This window comes from Diplotaxodon limnothrissa, linkage group LG20, assembly GCF_057381915.1.
Source record: "Diplotaxodon limnothrissa isolate DT_005_m linkage group LG20, D_limnothrissa_male_GT1.1, whole genome shotgun sequence".
NCBI classification, from domain to species: Eukaryota; Metazoa; Chordata; class Actinopteri; order Cichliformes; family Cichlidae; genus Diplotaxodon; species Diplotaxodon limnothrissa.
The window spans coordinates 26,220,747-26,243,310 of record NC_140615.1 but is presented as its reverse complement, the minus strand read 5'-3'; the positions used below and the strand labels follow the sequence as shown (position 1 = coordinate 26,243,310).

Here is a 22,564-nt window from a genome sequence, read left to right as displayed (position 1 = left end):
ATTTTAAATGGACAGTATTGCAAATGCATGATATACAATACATTGATTAGAAGTTTGGATGACGTTACAGTAATATTATCACATGACCACTGAACAAAAAGCAATGTCATGCAATGACAAAGCTTTTTATTTATGACTGTACAGAGGTTTAAGTGAGGGAACAAATATGTTCCCCTTTGAAAGGTAAGCTTTTAAAAGTCAGAAGGAAATCTTGATTTTCAAATCCAACATAGCTGTAGATAAAGAGAATAGGCTTTCTGGCTGGAGTTAATCTACTTTAAAGACACATCAAGGAGAGTAAAAACATTTCTGGGCTTGTGGCCTTTATCAGCATTATTGTTCCAGTTTAGCAGTTATGCTTAACTACTTTCGCAAGTATTAAAAAAATAGCAAAAATCTCCTGCATGCATGTGTTTTATGCTTACATTTTTAATATGGGGACAATAGTTAGAACATCAGTATCGTAGTTACTGTAGTGACAAACGATAAGTCATTTTTTGCAGGTCAGTTTAATGGAACTTATTATTAAAATCACAAACATCAAAATATAATCTTTGAAATGTAAACATAAAACCAGAATTGATGTTCACAGAAGGAACTGAAAAATAAATGAAAAGTTAAAAATTACAACTGCACATTGGGTTTGTTTGAACAAAAAGGAAGTTGCAGACCAAAGATCACACAAACACTATTCAGAGGGGTAAAGTACAAGCAAGATCAACTCTAAAGAAAAGAGTCAGAAGAATATGGTAGGAATGATTAATTAGCATGTTAAAGAGAGAGAGCCCTGCTATAGGCTGGCAGTAAGTTCATGCTGTACCCCACCTTTCAAATTATGTTAGGGGCAGTGTTGGGACTAACGCGTTATTAAGTAACGCGTTACAGTAACTACGTTATTATTGTGGTAACGAGCACGGTAACTAGTTATTATGCCAAAATCAGGAACGCGTTACTCGTTACTGGGATTTAGATAGGGTCGTTACTCGTTACTTCGTGTGGTGGCTATCGCGGAGCTTCCACAGATTGAGTAACATTAGCAAGTGGTGGAGGCAGCAGGTGGATGAAGGAAAAGGGAAGCAGAAGGAAAAGAGACCCGAGGCGGCCGCTGGTCCAAGTGTGAACTGAACTTCAGGTAAGAAGTTATGACCTGCAGTCTATCTGGGTCAGATATGAACCAAGTTTAGGTGGAGTTTATTTTCGTTATTCTGACTTTTTCCGTACTGCGTGCTAGCTAGCATGACGGAGTTTCTAGCTGGGTGGGTGCTATGAAGTTAATGATGTTGCACTTTATTTTGTTCATAAGTTATTAGAGTTGCCAGCCGTCCCGTCTGGTATTCAGAGAAAATATTACGCGTTTCTTATTGAGGTGAAAAGGAACAGTTTGTCCCGTAATTCAGCTACAGTGAAAAAGGCACAAAGCTGGAGTTATTCTGTGTCTTTGCTGCACAGCTGCCTCTTCTTCTCTCATTCTCCGCCCTCCCTCTCCCGTTTCTACTTCAATCATGAAACTGATCAATGATCAGCTGATCGTCTTTTCTCTCGTTTGTTTATCGCTCACTTTGCGCCAGAAAGAGGAAACCAGCAGATGTCGCGCTAAACAACAGCAGCACGTTTAAGCTTGATCAGCTATTGTTAGAATTTATTTAATATTAATTTCTAGTATCAGCTGATGTTTGCTGGAGCCACAGCTGCAAAAAAGCTGCTGGTCATGATATCGGTTTGGTTATCTGGTGAGAGGGAAACATGAAGATGAAACCAGGAGATGTCCTTACTGAATCATCAGAGCTGAACAGTGATGGAGAAACAGGTTTACCTTTTAGGTGACATGAATGAGTTGAAGGGAAGTTATGAACTGTTTCTGAGAGACAAATAACACCAGGATCCTTTTTTAGGTAGCTGACAGCTGGTAACTGTGCAGGGGCGGATCTAGCAAAGTGTTGCCAGGGGGGCATGTAGGGCATTAACAGGGAAAGGGGGGCACAAAGAAATACTTTTCTTTCTTATTCTCATTTAAAATGTCTCGCTTTTAAAAAATAATTATCTGAATCTTACAACAAACGATTGATAGATTGATGCATATATACCATCAAAACAGTGTACATCACTGTCACAACAGTGTTTATTTTCATTCAAAGGCGTTATGATTTTTCCTATAATGGTGGGCCGGTCTCTAGTCAAAATGCCCGGGACGATTTATTTGTCCCAGTCCAGCCCTGTAAGCAGCTCATCTGCAGTCTGGTGTTGCCTACATCTTCCTATTCAGAAGGCAGAATTTCCGAGTTCTGAGTACAATCGAAAGCACCACGACTGCAGTTTTTGTGTTGGATGTAAAAGGCGCACATGACACTGTGACGTAGGCTAGAATCATGGCAGCAGTAAATGACGGTCCAGGCGTGGGATTTCTCTCGTGGAAATATGCACATTATCTTTTCCTTTCTATTGGTAGGTGGCACAGTGCACTTGTGGCAAGTAAGCAAGCTAGAAGACTGGCAAAGTTATGGAAGCAACACATTAACAAGAGAATTCTGAGTAAAACCAAAGTTACTTTCCCTAGTAACTAGTTACTTTGAAAGTAACGAGTAACTTGAAGTAACTGAGTTACTTTTGAGAGAAGTAACTAGTAATGTAACTAAGTTACTATTTTAAAGTAACTTACCCAACACTGGTTAGGGGTGAAGGGCTCCACCACCCTGTGACTCTGAGGCATCGAGCTTCTTCTTAAACACACTTCTATGAGAAGACTTTAAGTGCAGGCTAAAAACGTATTAGTTTCTGTTGAGACTAAAGACTGGGGGGACAGAGTATTTCAGTCTGTGGCAAGGTTATTATAGCTCACTAAAACTAAACTAAAAATTAAAACTAGATGTGAAAAAGAAATTCAGTAAAATAAAAAAATCTAAATATATCATATTTTTAAAAACTAAACTTATAAAAAGTTAAAACAAACTGAAATTAATCTGTGAACTTTAAAAAAATGTTCATTAGTTTTCAAAGAGTAAATATAGTATTAGTGTTTGTTATTTGGGGGGAATTTTTTTTTTTTTTTTTTATCAAAACTTGCCAGATGAGGCTTTGATGGAAACATTTATTGAGTCTTTTGATGTCTACAAGACTGTGAGCATTGCATGATCCAATAATAATGAATAGCAACTAAAAATAAGACTGAAACTAATAGAAACTAAACATTTTCAAAAAAAGTAAAGATTAAACTGAAACGAGCAAATTCTCTTGGGTATACTGCAACTAGACTGAATTAAAAGCCAAAAGTCAAAGCAAAATAAAAATAAACACTAATTAGATCATTACAAAAACTTGAATAACTCTGGTCTGTGGATAGTCTCCCACTCTGTGGACTCCTTTGAAAAGCAGTTTAAGACTTTTATTTTGTTATCACCATCTTTTATTATGTTTTTTTTTTAATTGATTGTTTCTATTAATTGTTTTTTAATTTCCTGGATATTTTGTTGTGATTATCCCTAGTGTTTTTATTAATTCATTTATTTATGTATTTTGTTACTTAGGAACTTGATGAAGGGAAACTTTTATTCCCTTTTAACCCACTAGGTGGTACCATGAGACAACATTAAAAGGCTAAGATGAATACAAGACTGAAATAAAAGATTTGAAATATGCAGGGAAAGAAAAAAGTAGATTTTTTTTATTATCTTAATCCTGTTACAAAGAGAGAGTATCATTAAATGAACTATAAAGATTTCTTTTTTTATGCACATACTGAACCTATGAGCCGATGCAGTAACCCTTTCAGACCGAACGGTGGCGTTCATCATGTACAGATACAGTTTATTGAAGCCGTTAATGCAGAAGAAGAAAAACGTACACAACAGAGATGGCGTCGCCCGGCGAGGCATCGGTGGATGAGACACACGTGGGTAAAAAGAAGAAGGTAAATATAGATAAATAATTTCTAGAAGCATATCGTCGCAGCCGTTTGAAGCTATTGGTGACTGCAGCTGAGGAACGCAGTTTTATAACTAATAAACAGTAAACGTAAGGTAGTTTTTTCTTGCTAGCGTCAAGCGGCTAATGTGAGTAGCCCCACACGGGGGCGAAGACCAGTGTAAAAAGTTTCTGGGCTTAAATAACGAAATACGTTATAGTCACTTCTTCTAACTTGCCACTGTTCGCTCCTATCTTACAGCTGCCTGCTCGATACTGGCAGGAGCTCCAGGAGGAGGAACGGAAGGATGAAAACAAAGTTAAAAGCGACGGAGAACAGAGCAAAGAGGCTCTGCAGCAGGAGGAGGACAAGACACAGAAGGCAAAGAAGCGAAAACAAGACCAAAGTCCAAGTGATGGAGAGAAAGTCAAGCCAGAGGTAAGAGTACACGAATTACTATTGACAGACAAAAATCACGCCATCATTTCTTGCTCTTGCTTAAACTGTTTTAGTGAGGTCCTGTGTTGCACTAGAATATGTTTAAGATGCAGTTTGGGGTACCCTTATTTGCACTAAACAGCCTATGCATCGCCTTTGTACTGCTATTACACTGCAAAATCTTCCAAATATCCCCCAAAAAGCAGATTATTATGTAAACAAAGGTAGCCAGGCATGCCTAATTTCCCATGATGATTCATGAGTGTTGTACTGAATCTTTTAGCAGTAATATTTAAGTTTGAAGCACCACTTACGACCAGAAGAAGATAGCATTTAATGTTTATCATGATTCAGTCTGCTTTTACATTTTAGTATAGGTAATATAGGACTGTATATTATATATTGTTCTAACTAATGTTCATATTCTTTCAGAAGTCTGATCCATTCCCAGGCCCTGCTCCTATTCCAGAAGACAGATTGCAAAAATTCAAGAGGAAAGATAAACTTAAAAAGGTAAGCATCTGAGTGGCTCTTCTTTAAAATAGTATGCTCTTTTTTTTTCAGCGCTTGTCTTTCATCTGATTTCTCTTTCGTTTTGTAATAGCCTCACCGTAAGCAGCACAAGCTGAGAGATATCATAGCTCGCTCAGAAGACGCTTCAGAAATGGCCCAGAAACAAGCAGCACGGTTTGACCTTCTCCTCCCGGAGGAGGCAGGGTAATGTCCTTTAAATGATGCTCACCTCTTTGTGTTAGATCGTACTCTGTGACAGATATCATGTGATTTAAAAACACATGAGTGATGTTTGTCCCTGATCTCAGGTTTTTAGAAGGAGATGAAGATGAGGACACGTGTATGATCTCACAGGAGGATATTGCGGAGGCTGTGGACATAACATCTGGAGCAAAGGTACTGAGACCTTTTTATCAAATAAATGTTTCTTTGTTTGACAGGTTGTTTGTTTTAACAAATTGTACCTGAAGTGTGCACTGAAGTTGGTTAAGAAAATAATGGAAACTGATACCTGTCATACCATCATACTTATGTAGTTCATCATCAACCATTTTTGCGGGGGAGAAGATGGATTTTAAAAAGGTTTTGTGTGAATGTATAAATAACTTATTAAACAGAAAAATTTGCACAGAAATTTTGAAGCAACACAGATTATGGGCTTTTGTTTGGTTTTGCTGACAAATTCACACACTGGTGATGGCAAGCTACATTATTATTATTACTATTACTATTTAACACATTTATTTTGCAAGCAAAGGTTTGCTGGTTCAGTTCCAACCGTAGACATAAATTTGCTATGGAGTTGTCACGGGAAGAGATTCTGCAGAGTGAGTGTTGTTCATTTCTTGCTATCTTCTCCTCCTCAGTATTTTAATCTGAAACTGTCTCAGTTTGGACCGTATCGATTGGATTACAGCAAGACTGGACGGTCAGTATCATGCAATATCATGCAGCAAATGCTTATCTGTGTGAAGTGTTTTGTCTCTCTCTTGTGGAGAGAGACTGATATTTAGTGATTTAAAAGGCCAATATATCAGCAGATGGTTTAACATTTAACAAATTGCTCCTTCATGTAGTGGTGGGGGTTTTTTGGGTTTGTTTGGTTTTTTTTGTAAAACACTGATTTATGTCAAGTCCACCTAAGTTGTCGATGGGCTTGGCAGGACGACTCACCATTTCTAGAGGAAATGCTAAGTATCCTTTATAACCTTTGTAATCTTCTAAGCAGATATGAAACGTACATATTTATTTCCAACTCTGTCTTCCTGACAAAAGTAGATTTTGACATTAGGCCTTCATTATTTCTAGCTTCTTTGCTAAGTGGCACACTCACCAGTTAGTACAAGCAAAGGAAATAAACTTTTCCTTTCTTTAAGCTTTTCTGAGATTCTCTGTGCTTGAAAAAAAAACCTGTTACTAAAGGCTGAGAGTGCAAATCAACAATGTTGGAAATTAAAACAAAGACATGGAAAGAAATTAAACCACAGCTGAGGTGAACCTGCAGAACTGAATGATCATTTCCTGTTTTTACAGTAAATAGATTTATTTAGATATAAATAGAGAGACTTCATAAGTTTAGGTTTTGCAAATATTTATGTTCTCTTCACTTCAGTCACCTGCTGCTTGGTGGGAGGAGAGGCCATGTTGCTTGTATAGACTGGGCGTCGAAACAGCTGATGTGTGAGATAAATGTGATGGAGTCTGTCAATGATGTGAAGTAAGTCATCCGCCTTCATGAAACATAAAGCAGAAATAAAACTTTGATCATCTTCTCCAGACTAAAACAAATTTCTGCCTTTGTTTAGGTGGCTTCATACCGAGGCTATGTATGCAGTGGCTCAGAAGAAGTGGCTTTATATCTACGACTCTAACGGAATAGAGCTTCACTGCATCCGAAAATTCAATGACGTCCTTCGGATGCAGTTCCTCCCCTATCACTTTTTGCTCGCCACAGCGGTGAGTTCACAGTAATCTTTTTTTCTTTCAATTTTTTGCATTTCCATTTCCACAATAATTAAAAAATTATGTAATACAGTGGTCCCTCGTTTATCGCGGGAGTTATGTTCTAAAAATAACCCACGATAGGTGAAATCCGCAAAGTAGCCAGCTTTATTCTTTTACAATTATTATTGATGTTTTAAAGCTGGAAAACCACTCACTACGCACTTTATACACTTTTCTCAGACAGGCATGAACATTCTCACACTTTTCTCTCTTGTTTAAACACTCTCAAAGTTCAAACCTTCGTAGAAAAATAAGTCCAGTGTTATAGAAGGAAACCAAAGATCAAACCCTGTTTTCAGGACCAGAACATGGGAATAGAGCAGCTGCGAGAGAATTCAACATTAATGAATCAATGGTATGGAAATAGAGGAAGAAAAAAGAATGAGTTGAGTAACGTTTGACTTATCTGACTGTTTTGTTTCGCTTAATGCGCCTTATAATCCGGTGTGCTTTATAATCTGAAAAATATGGTTCTACCCTCCTTTAGCATGTCTAGAAGTCCAACTTTTTGTGCGATGGTTAGCATCTTCCTCTGCCTTCTGGGTGCTACCCCAGGTGCCTTTGACGGTGCAAAAATTTCATCGACATTGTTGTGTTTGTTGGTGAGAAAAACTTACAATCATACAGTGCAGCACTTTAGAGTCACACTGCTAGCAATGGAAGATTCATGTAAATTTGAGAAGCTATTCTGTACTGTACAGGAGACACAGCACGAGATTGATTTACGATGGTCTGCAGCCAAGCAGGATGCAGAACACAATGCGCTGTTAAAAAAAAAAAGCATGCAAAATTACACCCAAAAACATCTGCGAAACAGAGAGGCCGCGAAAGGTGAACCACATTATGGCGAGGGACCACTGTATTTTCTTTTTATTAAGCTTTAATTTTCTCAGGTCATAGTCTTGCTGTTATTAAAGTTACTTTTTTTGCTTTTGTCAGCTGATTAATTTTTTCTGGCTTCTGGCAGTCTGTGTAACTCTAGATAAAAATAAAAGCTTTTAAAAAGCCAAATCGTGGTAAGACGATAGCCAAGTTTCAGATTGAACTTTGGTAAATGCGTACAGACTGTTTTCCTGCATACAAACAAATGTCATTTCCTAGTCAGGTTGGCCAGATTACGAAGGGAAACCAGTAATCTGCCAGTACAAAAAGCCCCCAAACCTTTTCTTATAAGAGTAAGCTGAGTAAGAGAGTAGGGCTGAAACATTGTTGCAATAATGACAACGTGTTGTACAATACAGAGGAGTAAAGATAACAGTTTTGAATGTGTTACTGTGACAGTTTAGATGTTACCATGATAAATATACACGAGTCAAAATTGTTTTGTTTAATATTTATTGTTGACAATAAATTTATAAGCAAAATTAGATGCCCTGACTATCTGTAAAACGTTTTTTTTTTCTGTCTTCTTTAGAGTGCTACCAGTTTCCTGCAGTATTTGGATGTGTCAGTGGGAAAGGAAGTGGCAGCTATCTGCACCAAGACTGGCCGACTTGACGTGATGTGTCAGAACCCTCATAATGCCATCATCCACCTAGGTCATGCCAATGGCACGGTCACCCTATGGTCACCAAACCAGAAAGAAGCCTTGGTGAAGATGCTCTGTCACCAAGGGGGCGTGCGCTCTGTCGCTGTGGATAAGACGGGCACGTAAGTCACATGAGAAGAGGAAATGTTTTGTAATGTCTGTAAAAGATACCTGGATGTTGTTTCACAATAGTCCTAGGCACTAAAAGTGACTTGCTAATACCAGGTTGGACCCCTTGTTGCCTCCAGAACAGCCTTAGCTTTTCATGACATTAATGCAACAAGATGTTGGAAACATTCCTCAGAGATTTTTGTCCGTATTGACATGATAGCATTACACAGTTGCTGCACATACACGATGTGAATCTTCCGATACCACGTTAGATAGAAATCTGGTGGTTGTCGAGTTTAATTTGAATACAGCGAACAAAATGTCATGTTCACGAAACCAGTTTGAGATGATTCATGCTTTGTGACATGGCCGAATCCTGCTGAAAGCAGCCATCAGAAGAGGGGATTTCATTGTTAGCAGCAATTCCTGGGTAGGATGTGACATTTAAATAATGCTCAGCTGGTACTAAGGTAGGATGGATCCATGCTGTCATGATGTTTTCGCCAAATTCTGGACTTGGTGTCTGAATATTGCAGAAAAAATCAAGACTCATTAGATCAGGCAGGGTTTTCCAATCTTCCACTGCCTGATTTTGGCGAGCACTTGTAAATTGTAGCCTCAGTTTCCTGTTCTTAGCGGCCAGCAGTGACACACAGCAAAGCCTGTCTGCTTCAGTGTTCGGCATGCTCTTCTGCTTACTTTCATTGTAACCAGTGGTTATTACAGTTGTTATTGGCTTTCTGTCAACTTGAAGCAGTCTGTCTGTTTTCTCTGGCATTTCCTCTGAGATCTGCCACTCACTGGGGCTCTTCTTTTTTTTGAATCATTCTCTGTAAATCCTAGAGATGGATCTACTGAGATCTGCTGGGAACATCTCAGTGGATGAGCATTTTCTGAAACAACCACGCCACATTCAAAGTCACATTAATCACATTAGGTGGCCACTGAGTATATATTTTACTTTATCTTATAAGAACTTAGTTTTTGTTGTTGTTGTTGTTGTTTTTGTGTACACTTAACAAATGAATCCTAGTTCGGATCTTTGAATCCCAAGTCAAGGGTTTGGTGGGATGATGTTGTTGATGTTCCTGACAACTCCTCTAGCCTCATTTAGTCACATGCTAACAAAAACCTTCTCTTTGAGATGTAAAAGCTTCAGCAATCACATGGGAGATGTTTATGCACATCTGGTATGTCTAAATTTTGTGTTAAATCAAAAAATCCTTGACTTAAAAACAGGAAAACCCATGCAAAATATTTTTTGATTTATAGGGTACATTATTGCAGCGGTCAATGATTTTGCACTCAGTTTTTTGGTGAGCAGTTAATTGCATTTTTCTCTTGGTCCACCAGAAAGTAGTCTTTTCATTTAGTTTTTTTCCTCTTTTTTTTGACAGATACATGGTGACGTCTGGCATGGATAAGAAGCTGAAGGTGTATGACGTTAGAACCTTCAAGCCCCTAAAGTCATACTTCCTTCCTGCTGGAGCTGCCTGTTTGTCACTGAGCCAGAGGGGACTGCTATCTGCAGCCACGGGGGATGTTGTTCAGGTTATCAGAGCCACACTTTGCACATTTATAATAAAAAAACATTACATGCTGCAAATGTGTCCATCAACACATGCATTTCTGTTTGAGCAGCAAAGAGACAGGGGTTTTCACAAACCGATGAAACCTGCTCCTATCTCATGCAGTACTCCAAAATCCCAACTGCACATCACTGAAGTAGATAACATGTGTCTGTTGAAGGCTGATCGGTTGATACATTGGCTGGAATAGGGGAGGGGGGACCAATGGAGTTCACCAGTAATGGGAGAAGCACACAAAAAAATCTAATATAAATAAATATAGTGTGAAAAGTGGCTGCAGAGAGGACTGTTAATTTTTTTTTACAATCAGTTTGGCTTCTGCTCTTGGTTTATTATCACTTTGTTCTTCTCTAGAGCTGACTGACAGTCCAACATGAGCAAGTTTAACAGACTGGTTATACATATTTTATACATTACTTTAAATTCAATTCAAATCAAATTCAAATTTTATTTGTCACACACACACAACCATACACAGTATGACATGGGGGTGAAATGCTTGTAGCTGTACAATGTCCGACCATTAAATGACAGAAAAAAAGTTTTACAATATTTACAGGTTACTACAAAATTTACAAATTAACTTAGGAATTTAAAGTAAAGAATGTGCAAATAGCAGAAGAGATTATAAAGATTATAAATTATAGGAATTATAGGAAATTTGTGGTGGTGCGTGTGGTGATGTGATGTGTGTGAGAGTCCAGTCTTATAGTGACGTGTGTGGGAGAGTCCAGTCCTACACCTGGTTCAGGGCCCGAATAGCCTGGGGGAAGAAGCTCCTCCTCATTCTCTCTGTTTTGGCCTTAAGGGAGCGGAAGCGCTTCCCAGACCTCAACAGTGAGAAGAGTCCATTGTTGGGATGGGAGAGGTCCATCATAATCTTCCTAGCTTTGGACTTACACCGCTTGGTGTAGATGGACAGCAGGTCAGGGAGCTCTGATTGAATAATGCGTTCGGCTGAGCGCACCACTCTTTGCAGATCTCGTCTGTCTTGCTTGGTGCTGTTCCCAAACCAGGTGCAGATGTTTGCCGTCAGGACGCTCTCGATGGTGCAGGAGTAGAAGTTCTTGAGCACCTTCAGTGGCAGATGGAAGTCTCTAAGTCTTCTGAGGAAGAAGAGACGCTGACGGGCTTTCTTAACCAGGGTGTTGATGTGGCAGGACCATGACAGGTCCTGAGTGATGTGGACACCCAGGTATCGGAAACTGTCCACTCTCTCCACTGGCGTGCCACTGATGATGAGGGGTTTGTAATTCCTCGCCTGCTTTGTAGTGAAGTCCACGATCAGCTCCTTAGTCTTGCTGATGTTTAGGAGGTTATTCTCCTGGCACCAGGTCTCCAGGTTCCTAATCTCCTCCAGGTAGGCCGTCTCGATGTTGTCGGAGATCAGACCCACAACAGCAGTGTCGTCAGCAAACTTGACAATGGAGGTGGTGTCTGATGTGGCTACAAAGTCATAAGTGTACAGTGAGTACAACAGGGGGCTTAAAACACAGCCCTGAGGCACTCCAGTGCTGAGTGAGATGGAGGGGGAGACTTGTTTTCCCACCCTCACTGATTGGGGTCTGTCTGTGAGGAAGTTGAGGATCCACTGACACAGTGATGAGCTGAGTCCTAGATCCGTCAACTTGGTGAAAAGCTTAGAGGGAATTATGCTTCCATCGATGATCAACATTCCAGGCGGGCTGAGTCCTCAAGCATAAACAAAATAGTAATCTTTTACAAGGGGTGCTTTTATAGGGTGAACGGCTAACATAGAGAAACACAATGCTTACATTTTCACCAACGATATATTTAGTATCAACAGAGTACCCGGAAAGAAGTCACACAGACAAATGGAGAAGATGCAAATTCCACACTCTTTGACCCCATAAGGCAAAGGATTTTCTAATTTTTTCAAAAAATAGAAGGTAAAGATTAAGAGATTTATTTTTATTGATTTATTATTATTATTATTAGCAGTGGTTTGCTGTGGGTAAACACTGGTTGAAGGTTGAAGTTGGTGTTTCAGAAAATCAAATCTAATGTTGCATTAGGGTACAGGAAGTGGCTGATATTAAAATAGTACATAAACTCGCACGTAAATGCTAGAAAAGAGGTGTTTGATGGCTATGAGAATAGGTTTTCCCAGGGTAACTGCAGAGGCAGTTCTGATGCACACTCAAGTCATTTTGTTTTATAAGTAGAACTGAAATATGACAAAACCTGCTCTGTCCAGAACATTAGAGCATCAAGGGTGACTCCTAGTAGGCTTTCAGGGGGTAAAGAGTCCTACCTATTAGCTTTTCTTTATTGTCCTTTATTTTACTTTCTTTATTTTCCATCATGCTGTTACATAATTAAAATCAAAATCCAATTTATGATCAAATAAAAGAACCATAGAAAAAGAATAAAATAACATAAATTATTGATGCATGTATCAATGTGATGGGATGTGAGCAGGGATTATACTTTCCACGTCTGCGAGTTCAATTGGGTGCCAGTATTTTAAGTTTCATCATCAAGTGATTAGTCTGGGTGCCTGTCTGTTTTGTGGAACTGCGCAGACTTGTCCACAGAGATTTGATAAATTACAATCCACCAACTACGCATCTTCCCACACGGTGGGCTTCCTTGAGCAGAGCCCCTGAATGTCTTCGCCGAGTTGGAGCTTGGCATGCTGTTGTTCGCTCTCTCGTTCCAACACAGCTGTAGGATGGAAGGGCAGAGCACGTCGTACACCCTTGTTGTCTTCCTCAGCGTCTAACGCAGAGATCTTTCTTAACTTTTGTGGTTATTGCTGTGGTTCTGGAATCTTCTCATGATGACTAGCAGGACCCCAAACAGCACGACCCTTGACCTCAACCGCTGCCTAAGCCATTAGCTGTCACCTGCCAACTGATACACTAAGACATTTATTTAATATCATTTTTATCTCTGCGTTAACACCTTCCCTCTCTGATTATTCTATACATTTTTTGACACATCTTTCATCATTATTCTACACACAGAGAAACGCTCTGGTTGAATACCTAAGCAGTCTCTGAAGATGGGCCACCACCCTGATTCCTTTTATACCTTGACCAAACTCACAAACAAAGGAAAATCCACAACTCTTACATGTTGGCCCATGTCACGGGGGGCTATAACTTCAGCCCCATCCTTAAAACCTTAAAAAAAGAGAGAATTATGACTCTGTGTTTCACTCAGCCGTTACCTCCCTTGAGCAGGGTACCTGGTTGTCCTCAACTCCACAATAGGCCCTCTGCGAGGGTGCAATAGATATGAAGCCCACTTGTGATAACATTCTACATGCATACAACTGGTGACAGGAGTGATCTTGCTATTACTAACATCTGCAGTACATACATCTGCAGAATTCTGCATGTAGAGATTTGTTGGGTGTTTATCCAAGTATTTATATCTCTGATGTCTGAGTGAAACCACACTTTACTAGTAAACAGTGCATCAGTCAGGATAACTCACAGCAACAAGGTCCTGGATTCAAATCCACCATCAGGCTGGGGCCTCTCTGTGTAGAGCTTGCATGTTCTCCCTGTGTCTGCGTCGGTTCCCTCAGAGCACTCGGGCTTCCCCTCACAGGAGTTGGGTAATTGGTGAATCTAAGCTGCCCATAGGTGTCAATGTGAGTTTTAATGGTTGTCTTGCTTTCTGAGTTGGCCTTGCAGCACATTCTCAACCTGTACAGGGTATTCCTCGCATCTTGCTCTATCGCACCTGAGCAGGCGCCTGTTGCCTAGGTGACCCCCTGATGTATTTACTAGCAGGTCATATATCAATTAACAGTGTTCGTTACTATTGTAAAAATAATAATAACACTTATATCACCTACAGTAATAGTTGTTGTCTTCATCATCATCATATAAATATGGATATTTATATGGAGATGAGTCATAATGATAAAGAGAAGGAAAAAATAAATAAAAGGTTGGGAAGGTATATTGGAAGAAACTGCGAAAACGATTGTGTCCGCCCTGGGCCACTGGCAGTGGAGCAATACAAAAGAAACGCGACTCAACCGCAGGCAGTGCAATGGAGCTAGACCAGCTGGTCAGCAAGCTGTTCTGAACTGTGTATAATAATAATAATAATAATAATACTAGCGATTTCCCTCAGGTTCGATGGTTGCCATGGTTACCATGGTTGCCATGGTTGGCAGCACTTAGATGTTTGGACCAGTCATACAGCACTAATTCAACACCAGACCCCATCTGAGGAAGCCAAAACTGTGTACAACACACACCAAACGAGCTCCCAGACCTTGAGGACTTGTACCTCCAATTTTAACCTGACAACAGTTTTTGGAAGCACTTTATGATAATGTTATACTGTTAAGCATTAGTATGGTGTTAGCAAGTACTTAATTTATCATTTATATAGCATTACTCCTCCTTAGTATGCCATTTTTAAATACAGATTTATCATTTGAACTATGATTTTGATTATTACTAGCAGTAATATATTAGTAGCAGTGATAGCTGTACTTGGTGTAAGAGTAACAGATGGATAAACATATGTATTAACGGAGCAGTAATGATATATAAATGATGAAGTGCTTGCTAATCCCTTACTAATACTTTACTAATGCTTAATAGTTTGACGTTATTATAAAGTGCTACCCAGTTAAAAGCATTGATCTAATAAGATCATATTTTTTCACATATCCCTGTAATCTAAACACTCAGGCTGCTCTAAATGCTCAATGTCAGAAAGGTCTTCATCACTGAGCAGATATCATTAATATGGCACATGGCTCAAGTTCTATTTTAGTTAAACTTATTGCAGCCCTTTTCTTTAAACTGCTGCAGTCAGGTGACCCATTTACCAAAATGCAGAAACACCAAGCAAGCCGCAAACCACATGCATGCTATATGCTTTAACTTTTCAGTATGAATAAGAGGCTATTGAAAAGTTCCATATGGCTTTTAGGAGTTGAACATATCTTGGTGTCTTTACTTTAATAAACAGTAGATATGACGTATTAATGTTGTATGTGGAAATGCTTTATCTGCAGGTGTACAAGGACGTATGTAGCATGCCAGTGACTAAACCGTACATGGCTCATAGACTTCGGGGAACAGTGTGGGGGCTGCACTTCTGTCCCTTTGAGGATGTCCTCGGAGTTGGGCACGGAGATGGTTTCACCAGCATGCTCGTACCAGGTCACTCAATTTTGCATTACATCTGGGCATGTACCTTAACTACATTATGTAGGTTAAGGCCAAAGTGAAAATTTTAACAAAAATATAGGTGCACTAATTTGATGATTGATCCTAATGGGTTGTTACAATTACTACATTCACTGAAGTAAATTTATTTTTTTATTTTTTTGTAAATCCTGGCATACATATTACTGTTGACTAAAACTGAATGCAACGCATCATTTACTATCATAGGTGCTGGTGAGCCTAACTTTGATGGTCTGGATGCAAATCCATACCGAAGTGCGAAGCAGAGGCAGGAATGGGAGGTTAAAGCACTGATGGAGAAGATTCAGCCAGATCTTATCAGCCTTGATCCCACTGAGCTGGCACAAGTTGACCAGGCCACCTGGGAACAAAGGCATCAAGACAGGGTTGAAGTTCTGGTCAGTGTCTTAAAGCAACTGTGCATTTACAATTATTTAAGATGTATATCTGTATATTTTGATATAAGATATAGTAGGCTAAATATTATTGCCACCCATCTGAAAGCATGTTTTATCTTTTTTTTTTTTTTTTTTTTTTTTTTTTTTTTGTCTCAGGGATTTGATCCACTTGCTAAAGAAAAGTTTGTCCCCAAGTATAAGAAAAAAGGTCGTAGTTCTGCAGGAGCCATTGAGAGGCGCAAGAAACAAGTGGCTCATGAGGAGCAGAGGGTGAGTAGTCCAAGTTAGGAAATGAAATTTAATCACATCTCACTGACTTTTATGCTGTATTTGCAGGCCATGGCTGATCTCTCTTGACTTGTTTACTCCCCAGGATGTAATCAGAAAAAGCGTGGAGGACAAAATGAAGATGGAAAAAGAAAGGAAGGAGCGAGAGCGGAAGAAGGCGGCGTTATCTACCCAGAAATCAGCTCTGGACAGATTCAAGAAATAGAAAAGAAACATGCTTTGTGCAGCTGAAAGCCCAGTGGCATTCTATGGGAGTGACCTTTGAACTTTGCATAAAGAACACGGTTTTTTTGGTTGTTTTTTTTTTTTTTTGCACACATAATTCCACTGCAGGGAGCAAAACACCAACTGCTGAAACTCTGGGAATAAGGGCTTGCATTGTGACGGGCAACTAATCAATTTTGAGTGGAGCAGCGGCGGAAGCTATATTTGATGTCTGCATCCTGTTTGCATGGGCAGATGTGCTAGCTGGGATTGATTTCACCCAGAAGTTTTAACCTTGTCAGATGGTGTTCTTTCCTCTGAACTTGCTGAGCATATGTCAACTGTGTTATAATTGGGTATAACTAAATTCTAAAAATAAACAACATAATGCCAAGCCTTTGAATTGAGACTATTATTTTGAAATCACGGAACTGTTATTACTGAATCCAAACCAAGCTGGAATATATTTACCATGATTACGTCTTTGGGTGGAGTAAAATTCCTTTTATCAAATTAGAACAGCAGAAATTTGATCATCTGAGGAACGTAAAGGTTTTGGTATTTTAAATATTTTATCATGTTTTAATTTGTATGTGTGCGTGTGGCTGTTTTTCTAGGATTCACATTTTACGTGTTTTTTTCTATCGATGCTTATCCTAATTTAAGTATTTCAAACTAACTAAATCATAGCAGCATGACAGACTGTCACAACTGTTTGCTACTTTGCTGTATATTTATAGAGGAGGAACAGTTTTATAGAAATGTTCAATCCTGCTCAAAACAAAACACAGACCTATTTTTCATTACTGAGTAGTTTATTGGTTGCTTTAATCTAATACATATTTTTCCTGAGTACAGTGGATCAGCGTTTCCCTTTAAACACTGTTGGTGAGAATAACAGCCTGAGGTTTTATTGACAAATGGCAGCCTCATTGAAAATGTATGTGATCCAAGCCTGACACAGTTGACCACAAAACTCACAGCATTGCAAAGCTGCCAGTCAGTGTGTAATCTTGCCAAAAGAAAGGAATCTTATAAGTAATAGTTGTCAGATGCATAAATATTCAGCTGTGCATCATATTAGTTTTATTTTCAGTTGTTTAAGAAAATAATTATCATGCATTCGGTTTCAGCTATTTAATGTAATGTGAAGCCTTCATGAACCCCCCCCCCCCCCCCCCCCCCCCAAAGATCCCTGTATCTAATCGAGGTAATCCCTTCGTATTGTGTGTGAATATTGTGCCCTTGTGGCTGAATAACATCATAAATCCCTCCTTTTTAAAATAAAAAATAAAAAATACTCTAGTCATTATTGGTGATTCTAAAACTTCATTATTGCTGTGTAATAAGCCTGTGATTTTATATCGGTCCTATTTTTTTGTGAACATGCATTTAAACTATTATACTTGGCCTAGACTACAGGCCTGTGCAGGTGTTGAAAGTAGCAGCCTATAATCATTACTTAGTTATCTAAACAATGTTGTTTTAATGTGCAGTTGCTGCGTGCGTCCTTACTTTAAAGCATCAGCATGCTAAACTTTGCTCTACATCTACAGTTCGTGTCAGTGTAATAATGTGGGAGGCAGCAGACACCCCTATACTACAGCTGATCCTGACAGCCCCCTTTACTACCAGCGGATCTTCCCTTTTCAGCAAAATAAGATACATAAGTACATTGAGGTGTTTAAAAAAATAAAGCTTTCAAATTAAACAAAGTAGCATTTTCGTAGTGCACGTGTAGCTTCACAGCCTAAAGAGCACTTGTGCTGTTCACAGTATTGAAGCGAGGCACAGCCTCCAAATAAGTCCGAGTTTGCTTTCCGTTAACCCTCACAATCCTTGCTCCAATCCCAGAGCTGTGCCCAGCATCGCCCGGACTTTGCAAATCCCCAAAGAAGCACGTACATTCAACCAGGAGCAGGGAGGTGGTGAATGCACATCAGCCCAATAGTGCAGCATGTCTCTGGGTGGGATGTGGTGGATGGACACCATGGCCTGATAGCAGCAGCGTCCGTACGGCATACTTGGTCCACCGGAGAAGAGAGGGCAGTGTGAGGGGAGCACTCCAGCTGCCCGGGCACACAAGCCTACAAACACATCCTCGGGCGGAAGAGGTGTGGATAACGGTGATGCAGAGGCTGCCAGGGAAATTTTGAGCAATGCAGACCGGGACAATACATAGGCTGTGCCACTGCAATAGTCTGGAAAGACAGAAGGAGGGTAGGCTCCTGAGGGTAGGTAGTGCTTGCTGTCCGGGTCCCGGTCGGGAGCCACATGGAGATGCACCCTGCCAAGGTACAAGTCTCCTTGTTCATAGGGGTTACGGCTCTTATTCAGAAAGTGTAGGAGAGAGCTGGGATTGAACAGGACATCATCATCCACTTTGGCCATGAAGTGAGCCTGAGGGCAGAACCTCCGGGTCCAGCCCAGCATGGACAGAGTCTTAAGGGTGAGGTTGGAGTACGTGTCCAAAAAACGCCCCTGAACCAGGTCTCCCTTCTCCCGAGCCTCTTCTATCAGCAGCTTAGCCAGTCCGGGGTCAGACGCCACACCGACCATGAAGAGGGTCATGACCCGCAGACCTCTCACCTCCACCTCCCCTCCCCAAGTGTCCCTGATGGCTTGGCGAGCCCTCTGATTGGCAGGAGCCGAAGTAACCATCATGATGAGGTAAGGCTTGGCACGTTGGCACACAAGTGGGCTAGGCATGAGCAAAAATTCCTCTGGTCTGGTAGGAGGGACGCTTTGCGGTGGGATGATCCCGATGTGCGGCTCTACCACAGTGTTCATTCCCATGGAGGTGACCCATGATTCAATGAAGTCCACGAAAAGCAGAGCCGACAGGGCTGAGCACGCTATCACCGCGCATAGAAAAGGCAGAATCCCAGGCTTGTTACCCCTCTTTCCTGCCCGGGTCTTACATACCCATAATGCGCGTCCGATCATGACCAACCTCTGCTGAAGACCGCTGTGGCCGCCACAATCCCCCCTCTTAATCCTTGGCTGTCCCTCGACTTCACAGCTAGAGGTATCTCCTTGTCATTGCGTCTCTTTTTCTTTTTCTTTTTTTAACCTTCGGGCGTCCCCCTTCGTTCCTCTTTCGGTCTCAGTTACAGTAGGACCAGCAGTAGACTGTGTCAGTGGGAGGATGCGCCAGCTTTTAGTTTTTTTGTTGATGCTGCAGCTTGATTGGATTTTGAGAAAGTAGGGTTTGCAGCTGCGCATATGAAACGGTCGATTCCCCCCGCTACCCCAGCTCTTATGAAGCGTTTTAGATGAGATAAAGGTCGAGCTATGCGCGATAAAGACCCGTTACTCCACCCATGCTTGTTTGTCAGACTTTCCGGGGCAAAGCTGTTTCTGCTTCTTTGCTTTGAAGGTCGGCGGTTTTTAGGTCACAAAGCTACGTATTCCTTTACAGCCAGATGGCCGTACAGGCTCTGAAATGACATCCAAAGACTGTAATTCTGATCCTATTATTTAGAATCAGTCAAAGATGTGAGTCTTGGCTGCAGTCTTTTTTCAATGAAGTGGCAAAACCCCAGCGTGCGATTTACAAACTAGAAAATCCAAAGTAGTGGAAAAATATCTGAAAATGCGCTATTTTCAGATATGTATGAATTTTCCTTTGAATCAGTGTGGAGCGGCGCTGCGCTTTTCTCTTCTGCAGTCGCTCCTGTCATACGGGATGGTGCAGGGTGACACCTGGTGGTGATGCTTGGTTACGTTTCCTTCCTGTCCTTATGTGAGAGTGTATGTGTAAGCAAATTGCCTATCCCACACGCTAAAACTGCGCTTGGGGAAAAACTGAAGCAATCAAGTGGTATTTTATTTAAAGTGTAGTTCTTTTCATTACAGTTAACCACCCAGAAACGTCCTAGGTCTTAAACACCTCTATCATAATTATCATTTATCATGAATAATAAGCTTAAAGCAGGCCCGGCCCTAACCAATCTGGCGCCCTAGGCAAGATTTTAGGTGGCGCCCCCCTACATCGGCAGTGTAGTGTATGTACTCACAAGAAACCGAATAGCTTTGTCTTTGACCTTTTTTTTTTACTTAAAGAAAGCAAATTCACAATCAGAATAATTAACAAGATAAAAAAATATATGAATAAATAAATGAATACAAAAAATAAAAAAATGAATATATGAAATACAATAACACTGCTTGATGCTGCTGCAAAACTGGTGGGTTGTGCTGCTGAGGTGGAGGCAACAGGAAGACCGCTTGATGCTGCTGCAAAACTGGTGGGTTGTGCTGCTGAGGTGGAGGCAACAGGAAGACCGCTTGATGCTGCTGCAAAACTGGTGGGTTGTGCTGCTGAGGTGGAGGCAACAGGAAGACCGCTTGATGCTGCTGCATCATGGCTGGGTTGTGCTGCTGAAGTGGAGGCAGCAGCGGTAGATGTGGTAGATGGCCCAGGGGTGGGATTTAGAAACTTCAACAGTGCATCTGAAGAGAGGAGTATGTGACACCACTGAGTATTAAAGTCTAATAATAAAAACATATGATTCCAGGAATAAAATGAAATGATATAATATAAATGAAAAACCAAAGAGATATATGTATGATGTTAACTGATATGCAAATTAGATTAGATTCAATTTATTGTCATCATTACAGTGAAATGCTGAATAGCAGAATGCAAAGTAACAGTATAATATCATATGAGAATGTTATGTTATGATTATCTTTGACCGAATCACAGCAGTGCTCATATTAAAAAACAGCATTCCCTCTCATGTGATATTGCTTAATTAACATTAATGATGTGCACTTTAACAACTAGGCTTACAACTATAATATATACAGGGGTGGAAAAGTGACTATTACCTGCAGGGTAAACGTTAGCTAACCAGAAGGCAATAACAATGTAAACAAAAAACACCTGCTTAAAAGATGAATACAAATGAGGAATGGTGGGAAAGGTGGGAGTACTGTAATTACCTAACGTTACATTATTATTTTCCATAACAATTTAGCCCTCTCCACAATATTAACTGACGTTAAAACAGTTAACTAGCTATTTATTGATTAGCAATTAGCGAATCATGTAACATTAGCTTAATGCTAAAAATTTAGGTTACTATCACATTCAGACAAATAATTCCATGTAGGCTAACGTTACCTACCTCTGTCTTTTTCTCGTTTCTCCTCCTCTTCTTTTCTCTTTTTTCTTCCCTGGGCACCTGACAGTTTTGGCCGTTTTGACATCTTGTGTTGACTTTTTGATGTGGTGACGTCCAAAAGGAACCATGATACGGGAAGGGAGGGAGCGCACCGTGCGGGGAGGGGGGCGTAATGTTGTAACAAATAATATTTCTATTAAATAAGCTTTACTTTGCATTTTAATTAACGTGGGATTATTTTTTGTATTTAGAAATAATAGTACCAACTTTTTTTTTTTTTCAACATTTGTGGCACTGGCGTGGCGCCCCCTGATGGACGGCGCCCTTAGCATTTGCCTATACGGCCTATGCCACGGGCCGGCCCTGGCTTAAAGTTATCATTTATGAAATGTTAAGTTTAAACTGTTCAATACACTCTGGAGTGTATTGAATAGAGAATCACATGAATAAAAATAAACTCACTGGCACAACCGATACAAGAATTATAAACAAGCTAAAGGAAAGATAAGATGGTTAAAACAACTTAAACAGTAACAGGCTGTCCAATACCCTGCATGTATCACTGGGTAAATCCCAGGGAAATCACCACAATATGAACAGCTGGACATAGCCAATACAGATGTCTACTGGGAGCCATAATCTTCCATATAAGGAAGATACTTCCTGCATGTTTTGCTCAGGCTACATGTCTACAAGAAAGCAGTGTTGGGTTATGGGGTTTTAAGGGAGCAAGCATGCTTAACTTCAGGTGGCAGCAGGGTGACCATAAATATTCACAAGGGCAAAAACTGAAAAAATCCAGAAAGGCAAAAGGGAAATATAAACCAAAAGACCAGAGGGGATGGTATACAGGATGTTAATGACAAAGACTGAGAGGTGTGGGACCAGAAGTGAAAAACAGCAAGTGATAAAAACATAGGAAGTATCCGAAAGACAGGCATGCAGAGTAAAATGAAAACTTACAAAGAGCTAAGGGGAATACAGACCATGTCTGCTTTACCTCTGTGCAATAAGGGATTCATAAACCTTGTAACTGCAAAGAGATAAAGCTGATAAGTCATACCGCCAGCTATAGGAAGCTATAGGAAAGAGTGGTTGAAGCTAGGTTAAGGAAAGAGATCACAATCACTGAGCGTCAGTGTGGTTTATGGTAGGAATAAAAGCTAAAATGTGATGTCTGTTTTGAAAGTGTTCATGGAGAAGTACAGCGAAGGCCTTTGTGGACCTGGAGAAAGCTTATGACAGTCTGCAAGATGGGAGAACTGTACTGTA

The 22,564-nt window shown here is 40.3% G+C and overlaps 2 protein-coding genes across 2 annotated transcripts; one reads left to right on the top strand and one right to left on the bottom strand.

Annotated features, from left to right (window-relative positions):
• Nucleotides 1-3,682: 3,682 nt before the first annotated feature.
• On the top strand, nucleotides 3,683-16,288 carry wdr46 (WD repeat domain 46). Its single transcript, XM_085343798.1, has 14 exons — nucleotides 3,683-3,904; nucleotides 4,160-4,336; nucleotides 4,769-4,849; nucleotides 4,941-5,053; nucleotides 5,158-5,245; nucleotides 5,716-5,777; nucleotides 6,462-6,566; nucleotides 6,655-6,805; nucleotides 8,268-8,503; nucleotides 9,890-10,043; nucleotides 15,096-15,243; nucleotides 15,478-15,668; nucleotides 15,825-15,938; nucleotides 16,042-16,288. The coding sequence occupies exons 1-14, from the start codon at nucleotides 3,848-3,850 to the stop codon at nucleotides 16,159-16,161; spliced, it is 1,797 nt and encodes a 598-aa protein (XP_085199924.1). The 5' UTR covers nucleotides 3,683-3,847; the 3' UTR covers nucleotides 16,162-16,288.
• Nucleotides 16,289-17,990: 1,702 nt separating this feature from the next.
• Nucleotides 17,991-19,106, bottom strand: b3galt4 (UDP-Gal:betaGlcNAc beta 1,3-galactosyltransferase, polypeptide 4). Its single transcript, XM_085343939.1, has one exon. The coding sequence runs from the start codon at nucleotides 19,104-19,106 to the stop codon at nucleotides 17,991-17,993; it is 1,116 nt and encodes a 371-aa protein (XP_085200065.1).
• Between the last annotated feature and the right edge of the window lie 3,458 nt (nucleotides 19,107-22,564).

What these genes read in the sequence shown, in the direction of transcription:
- wdr46 (XM_085343798.1), top strand. Translation starts at nt 3,848, where the DNA reads ATGGCGTCGCCCGGCGAGGCATCGGTGGATGAGACACACGTGGGTAAA. An exon ending in GAGAGAAAGTCAAGCCAGAG is followed by an intron (nt 4,337 to 4,768) that starts GTAAGAGTACAC and finishes ATATTCTTTCAG; the next exon opens with AAGTCTGATCCATTCCCAGG. An exon ending in CACCAGCATGCTCGTACCAG is followed by an intron (nt 15,244 to 15,477) that starts GTCACTCAATTT and finishes TTACTATCATAG; the next exon opens with GTGCTGGTGAGCCTAACTTT.
- b3galt4 (XM_085343939.1), bottom strand. Translation starts at nt 19,106, where the DNA reads ATGATCGGACGCGCATTATGGGTATGTAAGACCCGGGCAGGAAAGAGG.